We start from the raw sequence: 11,251 nt of genomic DNA on the forward strand, positions 1-11,251 counted from the left end.
GTTCATGTTCTACAACATCCTTCTGGATTCAGATCTGGTGAATGGGGAGGACACTGAAGTAAACTGAACTCACTGTCAGGTTCATGAAACCAATTTGAGTTGACTTTTGCTTTGTGACATGATGCATTATCATGCTGGAAGTAGCCATTAGAAGATGGTAACGGTTCAACATGTTGTGCATTCTGAGATGCTTTTCTGTAAAGAGTGGTTATCTGGTGGTTACTGTAACTTTTCCGTCAGCTCCAACCAGTTTGGCCATTCTCCTCCAACATCTCTCATCAATGAGGTGTTTCCATCTGCAGAACTGCCGCTTAGAAATACTCAAACCAGCCAGTTGCTGAGATCACATTTTTTCCTCATTCTGATATTTGATATGAAGATTGACTGACGCTCCTGACCTGTATCTGCAGGATTTCATGCACTGCACTGCTGCCACCTGATTGGCTAATTGGATTGGATTGCATGAATAAGCAGTTGTACTGGTGTTGTAATAAAGTTCTCAGTGAGTGTATGTTCTAGAGGAACGTGTTTGACCTAAGGTGGTCTTGACCTATAGAGCACTGGTACTAAATCTAAAAGTACAAGGTCTTCCTCAGCCTCTAAATACGTCTGTACTATAGACAAATTGTGCTAACATCACTAGATTGTCCCTGTTGCTGAAGGAAATTACAGAGGTAATTGGATCAACGTACTCACTAAACAGCAGCTAATTTAGAGACAGTATGATGTTCAGTCCCTTGTTGCTCTTTTGTATAATGTGTGTGATCATGTGAGCCAACTCAAGTTCACGGATTACTTCCGTTTCTTCCATTTATCTGAAAAAATAAGAGATTCTTTGCTTAATCACATATTTCATGGGGATTTCTTTGATTCCGTGCTGGGCGGAGGCATTATGTTTTGGGTTGTCCGACCGTTCACTCGGACTCAAGGATGAACTGATTAGATTTTGGTGGTCAAAGGTCAAGGTCACTGTGAACTCACAAAACATGTTTTTGGCCTTAACTCACAAATTCATATTGCACTGTAAAAACACTCTCTTCTAGTCATTATTCATCGCTGTAACTCAGCAACAGAAGGGGAGATTGTGACCATATTTCCTTCAATTTGACTGGTTGGTGGAGGCATACAACTGCAAGGCGGTAATTGTAGTTAGTTAAGAAGCACAGCTATGACAAATAGACCATTGATTACATAAGACTATAGATGTAATGAAAATACTGAAATAGGCATCACCTTACAGGCCAGCTCATCTATTCTGGCTTGTTTACATTCTCTAAAAAAATATCTAAAATATCCTTAGGCCAACTCTGTGTGATACTCCTTCTCCTCACCTCCCCACCACTTCATTTTGTGAAGCAGAATCCATCTTTTTCCGGCAGGTTGGGAACTTTTCGGTGTTAGCCTGTGTGCGATCGATCAACATGCATAATTCATAGTTAGTGGGTTAAGAGCAGCACGGCTTCTCTCTCGCTGGGCCCTTTGATTTTCGTCTCTCTATCTGGCCCCCTCAGGGAGAGCTACAGCCCCGCTGCTGCTAAATCACCTCACACACACCCTCATGTGTGGGCGCACACATAAACGAGCATGCATGGACACAGACATCATGCCAATGCATATACGCGAGCTTGTGCTGAAAAAGAGATGGAAGAGGTGATTGAAGCTCTTTGAGGCTTTAAGCATCATCCCCAGCTGCTCGAGTGTGTCTCTTTCCGTAGGGCTTTGTATTAGTATTATCAAGCAATTGCGAGGACTGTCTAACCCTCCTCTGGAGACTCTTTAAGTCTCTCATATAAAGTGTGACTCCCCGCTTGAAACTTAAAGCCTACACTGGGTTTTATTTGTGATCAGCTGCCTATTTATTTCCACAACAGTTGTGGAAAGTGTGCAGTGTCTGGTGAGATACAGTGAACAATTTGTTACTGTTAAGCCAAAAAAACAGTACATCCAGTGTATCTCAGCCTTAAATGGAAACGTGGCTCATTCCAATGAGTTCAGTTTTATAGTTTCTATTGTTTCTATTAAAATTGCATGACAGTTTTGTCATTGACTTCACCATCATGTTCACATTTGATTCTGTATTCTGGACTGCAGTCATAAAATTTACATACATAGATACAAATGCAGCAGGAACATGATATCAGTCTGTGCTGTGCCTGCAAGAATCTTTCAGCCCTGAGATGGCTTGTATCCATCCATCCATCCATCCATCCATCCATCCATCCATCCCTCCATCCAGTGGTCCCTTGGGCAGTGGACAAGGTGAAAGGCAGCAGCCTGGGACAAGAAGATAACGAGACAGCATCTGACAAGAGTAGAGGCAAGAGGAGGGAGGAGGACTGCAGATAAAGATTTAGGAGCAGGTTGAAGGGGGGAGAGAAGTAATGGAGAAAGAGAAACAGAGTAGTGGAGGGCGTGAGGAATGAGAACAAAAAGAGAGACAGATTGGTGTACAAATAAACCTGCAGAGGGATGGGGTTAGGGAGGTGAGGGCACTGGGCAATTTGCAGAGAAGCCAAAAGATATGAAGTGGACAAAGAATAGAGGGAACCAGATCAAGTACCTGTTCTGATCTAATCTCTAATCCCTTTTGTTACAAGTGTTTTATTGCTACACCAATACATCAAATGGAAACTGCTTGGTGTCTGATGCACCATTTTGCACAGGCATCACAGATTGAGGTATTTAGTTACTTCAGAAAACCTACGGATCTTGACTGGAATTTAAATATGAAGATCTATGGGTGTCACCAGTGCTCGGCTACAACTTACTGATTATTTCAGTTATTAGTTTTAGTTATTGGTGGCATGGTGTTGTAGTGGTTGGTTCGAACCTGCCGGCCAGATGGGGCCAACCGGTTTGCATGTTCTCCCGTTGCCTGCATAGGTTTCCTCCAGGTACTACGGCTTCCTCCCACAGTTCAAAGACATGCAGGTGAGGTTAATTGGCGACTCTGAACTGCCCATAGGTGTGAATTTAGTGTCTGCCCTGTGATAGACTGGCGACACTTATGTCTCCGCCTCTCACCCAATGTCAGTGGTAATTGGTTCCAGCCTGATGAATTTAGCATTTTGTGGAGGTCAGGTAGTCAGGTAGTAAACAAAACCCGTGGTTAGTCAGATTTATTTAGAACAGAAAAGAAAGACAGATGACAAAATAGTGACCCTAACGTCTGTAGAAAACTTTACTTCCTGGTTCAAATTGGAGCCACTGTACTTGCCAGGTTGTGCACACTCACAGTTTTCCTGTGCAATGATGGATGATTAGCGACATTAGCGATCGATGCGCTCAGTTTCACTCATCTCACTAAACTATTGGCTGTTTACAACCTGTCTCGTCTAAAACTCATGTTTTTTGTCCCATCTGACCTACAGTATTTTAAGTCATATCACCTTTTTCCGAGATCTTAGCAATAACTTTGATGGCTGATGGCTGTAGCTATAAAAATCAAACCCAAGTTGTAAGAAATTGTACTTTTAACTTTGGTGCAGTCTGGTGGTAGTATCAGGAATAACACTGTTAGACATAAAGTGCCCCCTCGACTAAATGGGCTGAAAGTAACATATAGAGTGCATTGATTTACACTGTGATTGTTTTCTTTTTCTGCAAACAAGAACTCATGCCATTAGATTCATTTGAAAGCTGCTACAATCACTTAAAAATTCTGCACGACTTCTGAAATTGTCCAGAAACAAGATTATGTCTGGCGATCGAGACATGATAATGTCTGGGGATAGGACATAAAAAATCTGCTACAAAAACACACAGTATAACTTTTGATTCTTTTGATTCTTTTTAACAGGATAAGGATTTAAGAAGTCATACTTAACAGTGACTTTAAAAGTCAGTTTCACAAAGTGACATTTAAAATTTATCAGGCAACTTTTCAAAAGTATATGGGACGTGAAATCAGTAAATTGCACACACCACATTCATGTCCTTTTAATTCTCTCATTCTCTCTCTCTCACTCCCTCTGTCTCTGTCTCTCTTTCTAAATGTCACTCAGCCCTTCCTTTCCTGTAGTTGTGTTCCACTTGTCCACTCCAGCCGCTTAGAAGAGCTAATAGCTGGCCTGACAGCAGTCGTTCAATACACAGCACAATTACTGCCTGGCCCACATACGGCACAGCCATCACACCAAGCAATCAAACCCCACTCTCGCTTTCTCCATTGCTCTCTGCTGTCCTGTCACTCTCCAACTATCAGGGTGGCTTCGTTTCTGACCCCTCTCTAGATTTACCCCCTCCTCCCCTCCCCAGCCACATTGTCATCCATCTCTCGTCATTTTCCTTTTACTTTCACCCTCCCTCATTCATCTCCATGCTCCCATCTTTCTGTCTCTCCATCCTTGAAGTACCTACTTCACCATTTCACCCTTTCCTCTCTCATCTCCTGCCACTTAGTTCAGATGAAGGTGTCAGGTCAGAAGTAATCAATGAGAGATGTGTCCAAGCTGAGCGGCACTGAGTCAAAGTGAGTGCATGTGTGTGCATCAGTGTGTTTGCTTGTTTGTGTATATGTGTGTGAATGCTCTGGTGAGAGCGTGAAGCAAATGCACAATTTCATGTTTTGCATTTTCTGTTTCTCTCTGCATTTCTGTGTGTTTTTGTGCAAATAAAAGCAAACTGCTTGTTGATGGATATGTGTGTGTGTGTGTGTGTGTGTGTGTGTGCGTGATGTGTGTGTGTGTGTGTGTGTGTGTGTGTGTGTGTGTGTGTGTGTGTGTGTGTGTGTGTGTGTGTGTGAGAGAGAGAGAGAGAGAGAGAGAGAGAGGTAGTCGGTCAGTCAGCATTCTCAATCAATACCATAATCACTCCTTCCCCCTGTGGACACTCAAAGCTTCACTCAGGACCAAGTTCAGTTGTTTGTTCTGTGTGTCTTTCATCACCTGTCAACCGGGCCACAAGTCACGATTAATGCTATCTCTGCCAGATGGAGCTATATGAGACTAGCATGACAAACAGTCTGTGGGAAATATGTGTATGAGTGTGTGTGTGTGTGTGTGCGCCTGCCCCATGAATGAATGACCTCAAACTAGTAGTTTTGTGTCCATTCCTCTGTACCGCTGTAGAGACTTCTTTTGTACATATGACCCGCCCTCCTTAATTACATTGAAAATGACTCATCCTCGTTAATGATGTTTGACGTCTCTTGAGCAAAGAAATTAGCCAAAGCGGGGGGCGGAGAATTTGGGAGGGTGAAGGAGGGCGAAGGCAGGGAGGGAAAGATAGGCATAGAGGGTAGCAAAGACAGACAGAGGCAGAGAGGAGGGTGAAGAATAAAATTCTTCAAGGTTGGAGGGCTCCAGAGAAGTACAGAGGATAAATCAAGCGTGAATTTAAAGGTGCAAGGGGTGAGATTTTTAGAAAAAGCAAAAAAAAAAGAAAAAGTCTCTCATAGGTGTAGTCTACTTTTTCTTCTTTTTCTTCTTCCTCTTCATTATTATTCAGTGATTTCATCCTGCACCTATACTCATACTCATACTCATAAATAAACCACAAAAATCTGATCAAGATATTTTAATAGGACAGAGGACATGGCTACATTCATTCAACTTCTCTCACAAGAGTTGTTTTGTTCAAAAAGTCAAGGTGACCATTTTATTTTCAAAAAGATTGTTGGAATGTTTCATTTTGTCGTCTCTGGTAACTGTGCTCTCCAATCCTACTGGCATTAAATAAAAAAAACCTCAAGCATGGCAGAATATATTGAATAGAATGAGGTTGGAAAATTCCCAATTATTACCATTAAAGGCTCCCTGTGGAGTTTTAGACCTCTCATCAAACATGTCATTTTACACTTTGAAAGGAGGCCATATTTCATAATAAATACTTTTATGTTTAATACTTTCAGTACGTTGTGCTGGTTATGTTTATGTACTTCTACTGTAATGGGGTGTTTTTACGCTGTGGTGTTGCTACTTTTACTTAAGTAATGGATCTGAGTACTTCACCCACCACTGCTCTCAAGCAGTGACAAGCTAATGTTCCTGTGGAGTTGTATTTTACAAGGTAAAGCATTGGCAAACATTAGTTTCCTTTAACATTTCCATCTATGGTGAGGAATGCAAAATAGTTGGTTTGGTGTCATGTTTATTGCTTCAGCACGGCTCTCTGCTCTTCTCCATTTCGAGTAAGTGAGGAGAAAAGGGTTTCATAGTTTGCATATATGAGTCACACAGACAGTGCATTCATACTCCCCAGAGCAGTAGGCATAGTGTGGTGCACTTAAACGCTGAATTTTTTTATTTAAAATTAGTGATCAAATATGGAATTTTTCCAATTTTCAAATGGTAGCTTGAATTAAAAAAATTTCCATTATTCTAAATGTAATTTGACCTCTTCACAAGTACTTTTTGGACGATTTGTTCTAACCAGCTTACTATGCTGTAAAATGCAACTTTATTATTTGACTTTGTCAAGGTTCAAAGTAGGTGCTGATAAAAGTCACTATAACTTTTTCCACTTTTATTGTCAAAAGAGGAGCCCAGTAAAGGCAGTGACAGGAGCAATAAAAGTAATGATGGCAGTTGAGCAGGAGAAAAGAAGAAAGTGGTGCAGTGAAAGGAAAAGATGAGGCGAGAGATGGGACATGAAATCTGAAGTTCAGTGAAGGGTACTCTCTGAGGTAAAACAAAAACTTCAGTGGAACAAAAAAAGTATTTCCCCAGAGGAGAACCAGCAGCTTAGAGAGAGAGAGAGAGAGAGAAGTAAAAGCATGATGATTTTAAATTCTTCAGCGCATTTATTTATGGAGCAGTTCAATCAAACCCTGGAGAGTTTACCCTGAAAGTTTAAATTGTTAGGGGAGCAGAACCCATCAGTGAGACTCAGATGTGCTCTAAACCAGCGCTCCTTGGTCAGCCTTGGGGAGAAGTGGAAATAGCCTGATTCTTACTAACGCCTGAGGTGGTTAAATTAGAGCTGGGAGTGTCAGTTGGACCAAAGAGGGAAAAAGCAGGAAGCTTTGTGTTGACTGAAGCAGATTGGCTCTGTCCTGTTGCATTTTTTATCTCATATTCAGATTAGATCTGTTCTCGCTTTGGAGTGAAATACTCTATCAGTTTAAAGCCAGTACTTAGCGCAAGTAGAGAAGAGTCACAAAGACAATCAAACTAATTCAGTTTTATACAACAATACCTATCTTTAGTTGGTAAACAGTAACTATTATAAGCCTCCATAAGCTTCCAGTCATGTGAGACCATTTGAGGTGTAGCAGCAAAATTTATCGATCTAGTATTATTGCTTGTTCAACTTTTCATTTGTAAGAAGAAGAATGTGTTATTTCTCCTTTCAAAAATTACAAACTTTTTTTTTGTTGTTACAGTTGAACTCAAATCTGAATTCTCGTCACTTTTTGTGCCAGGAAATATAAACTATAATGATACTGCAGCATAATTCTTTCCACTTTTCAGAAGCGGGTAAAAACATTTTTTTGACATTGTAATTTGAAACAAGCCTCTGGGTCGGTGTTTCTCAAGGCAGCAGTTGACTGAAATTTACAAACTGAAAGCTCCACTGTAACTAATTGGCCTTGGTTGCTGTCATTAGTTCTGATTTCCACTCGACATCACTTTTAGTATGTTTTTTTCAACGCCTGCTGAGTCTTTGCACACTCCATGTTGTCTTTCTTTCGTGGATCCAGTGGTGTTGAGTATTTCTGTGAGTTCAGCTCTGTGATCTCTGTGTGTTGCCCCTTGATTCAAATCACTGAGTCAAATCACAGCTGGGATAATACACAGCTAAGAGTGTCCGGTGGTTAACTGCCTGCATGTCCATTGGAATGTAACCCACTCATAGATACTGTACCAAATCAAATACAGTGCTGACATTATCTGTCAAAAACCCACTAAGGCAGGGATTTTCTTATTTTGGTAATTACAATTTGAACAGTAAGTACAAAGCACTAAGGATATAAATAAAATAAAAAAATGATTTTAATTTGAGTTTGACTCACTGAATCTGACAGCTTCACCTACAGTGATCATCAGTCTGTTCTGTAGCAGTTCATGACTGAACCTATGAGTGCATGAGTGCAGAAGTGATTGGATCTGAAATTGTGCAGATGTGCAGCCTGACAGTCCCATGCATCCTAACAGCTGTGAATTCAGCTTCAATCAATACACACATGGTAGCTGTCCCGCACCGCCTGTTTTTGCAGCCTGCAACAGTCCGGGTTGTTAATTACAATTCCACACCACATGCAGTCACTAGATTCGGTCTATAATGGTCTTATTTCCATGCCAGGGCAGGATTGTTTGCCTCTAATGTTTCGGTTCCTCATCGGGGCCTGAAGGGAACCCAGGGCAGAGTTGGGAGTTTGACGTGACTCGGCAAGGAGAGCCCAAGGATAGTACAGGACTGCTGTCCCCGTAGTCATTAGCCTGCCTCTACCCCCATACACACTCATCATCCAAATCTTTTTCACAGGGGCCTCTCTCTTTCTCTCTGTTGTCTTCGCCCTATCTCCACATGCTAGATAAATGCTGTCCTCTGCTACCTCTTTGTCTCTGTCTCTCTCCTTTCCTTTCTCCCTCACCCCTGTCCGACCCTTACAGTATGTCTCATTGATGACTGATGGTCCTGCTCCATCCCCACGCCCAGTCAGCTCTAATAAAAAGAATAAACTCATATTACATTCATACCTATGGGACTTCACTCTCCAGAGAACAAGAGAGTGAGCAGGCAGTAGGTGGACGAGTGAGGGCAGAGACGGTGAAGGGTAAGAGCTGAAGAAACACAGTAGTAAATGAATCGAGATGACAACAGTGGGATAGGAGTGGAAAGACGGAACAGCACAAGAGAGGAATAGCATGAGAAAAAGTGATGAGGACAATATAGAGCTTCTCTATAAACTCTTTGCCAGAAAGCCAAATGTTCCTTTAGGAGAAAACTTGTCACTGTCTTTACTCACACTGTCTCTGTGTCTCTTTTGTCTAGTGTGAAGATGGTGTTGCTGTGGACGGCAGGTGACGTCTTCAAGACCACCTACTTTGTGATGAACGAAAGTCCGGCTCAGTTCTGGGTATGCGGTTCAGTCCAGATCCTGATTGACGTGGCCATCCTGCTCCAGGTGTTGTTGTACAGCCAAGACACACGGGTCAAGCTGGGCTGAACCCGGCTGCTTCCACAGGCTTTTTAATAAACCCCCCTGCAATGGTGACAAATTGTCACAGGAGATGCTAAGTGCCAAAACATGGAGAAAACCAAAGTCAGTGTAGATTTTTTCAGCTTAGAATCAAAACATTTTGTGTTGTATATGTATCATGCAGACCAAATGATTTACCTCCAAGTGCCATCAAACCAATTTTAGCCTTTTTTTAGATTTTTAGCATTGTGCTGCTGTATTGGCAGCTGTAACAGCCAGTCCTGCATCGGTCGCTCTGCACTGGAATCTACTGCCAGACTGATGAGTCTCCCACTTCACACTCCACACCTCACTCACTTGTTCTCATGATACATATTGTGTGTTAGCCTGGCATCGCAAGCTCGCTTGGTCTGGTTTGCAAGCTAAGTGTGTGTGTGTGTGTGTGTATGTGCACTTGTCTGTGCATGCTTGTGTGTGTGTGTGTGTGTGTGTGTGGAAGTGGGGTGGGGTGGGGGTGGGGGGGGGTTGGCATACTTACTGGTGCGACTGTACCTGAAATTGATTTTTGCTGTTGGCATCCGGTGCCCAGCAAAGGCCACAGAATGTAAGCAAGCAATTGTGACTACACAGGCCATCGATCTGTGTGTTATGACTCTGCTTTGTGGTTTGACTGACAAGCGATGCAGGTCTGCTACACACTTAACAAAGAACAGTGACAATATGTTGGCATGCCACCACGCTGTGCACTTTACCTCACTCACAAAATCCTTTGTGTGCACCAAAGAACATGTCAGATTAACTTGACAGGTCAAACTAACAGACAGGTCAAACTAAATTGAGTTATTCATAATATGATAATGTTAGTAAATATTTTAAATATTTTTTATTCCTGTGCAAGAAATACATTATTTGAAAATGTATGAATGAAATGGCCCATTTATTTTTGAATTGTATCAAAAAGAAAATTGGTTTAGTGACTAAAGAAATTACTTTTAGGGAATGTATGAGAACCGCTGTGGGGAGGGGAGCCCTCTCCTCTTCTTATCTAATAAAGACTCAGAAAAATAAAGAATAAAATAAATTCAGCAGTGGCAGAACACCACTGTTAGGGGGCTCAGAGGGTCCTGAGGTGATAATAATACAATATTAAATAATACTGTAATAGAAAAAAATAATAAAATGTTAATAATTATCAATTTGATCAGATAATATTGTAACTTCTGTATAAGGTCAGTAGTGTCTGATTGTATGTCTAAGCCCATAATCCCAATGTAGCTATTTATGTAATTATTATTTGTTTCATGGGAAGGTCAAAATAGAATATAAATCCAGAGTGAAGAAAAGGCCAGAGTCTGCTCACTACCCTTTTAATCTTAAAATACTCTCCCCTTTTCTTACACCCCTTATGCCCAAATAATTTTCATGCAGTCCCTTAGATTGGAATATTTAGTTTCTCCCTCATAGTGTGTTAAGTAACTTCAAGAGCTTCGATCAGAAGTAGTAATGAAACTTTGAAGTGTCCTTATTCACCCAGAAACGTCCCTTTAAACAAAGGACAGTTTGTGTAATGCAGTGTGCTAATGTTTTATGTTTAGTTCCTTCATGCTATTGCATGTAAAAGCTTCGGTGAGCTGTCGTTTATAGCGGTCCCAGCTGAGCTGTGGAGAGAACGAGGTTATAAACTGTAATGATGACTCAAGCAAGGTCATTTGCTCACATCATCTTATTGGCCTACCTCCCGGCTCATTTTGTTATCTGCCGTGTGTTCACATAGGTCACTTTAACTCATCCTGATTGCAGATGGTGAATTTCTCTTTGTAATAGGTTCCGGATAAACATTACAGCCACAACAGACACACTGAAACCTTATTCATCCATTCCAACCTTCCAAAATGCAAAAAAGGTTTTGTTTGTTATCAAAACACTAATTTAACAATGTGGCCTGTAGATTTTTGACTTTTTTTTGCCTGTTTCTCAATAGCTTCCTCTTAAAAAAGTAGGATAAAATAAATCAGTCCCAGCAGCTGATCAGTAGTCAGCACAGGTTTCTTTTTACCCTCCCCTTGGCGTGATTTAATTAAGTAATAAAGCTACCTCCTCATTAAGTCTTTCAGTCACCTTTTTAACTCACCAGTTTGTGTCCATCTGTTAATCTGTACCTGTCTG

The 11,251-nt window shown here is 41.3% G+C and overlaps 1 protein-coding gene across 3 annotated transcripts in view; it reads left to right on the forward strand.

The window, feature by feature from the left end:
* Positions 1-9,572, forward strand: part of LOC111225230 (PQ-loop repeat-containing protein 1-like) — a 45,213-nt gene extending 35,641 nt beyond the window's left edge. For all 3 annotated transcript variants that reach the window (XM_022749975.1, XM_022749973.1, XM_022749974.1), the window contains exon 5: positions 8,938-9,572. In XM_022749975.1, coding sequence (XP_022605696.1) covers positions 8,938-9,112 — 175 coding nt within the window. In that variant the 3' untranslated portion in view covers positions 9,113-9,572. The remainder of the gene's footprint in view (positions 1-8,937) is intronic.
* Positions 9,573-11,251: the final 1,679 nt, after the last annotated feature.

This window comes from Seriola dumerili, unplaced genomic scaffold (genome assembly GCF_002260705.1).
Source record: "Seriola dumerili isolate Sdu_G_001 unplaced genomic scaffold, Sdu_1.0 BDQW01000147.1, whole genome shotgun sequence".
In the NCBI taxonomy this organism is placed as follows: domain Eukaryota; kingdom Metazoa; phylum Chordata; class Actinopteri; order Carangiformes; family Carangidae; genus Seriola; species Seriola dumerili.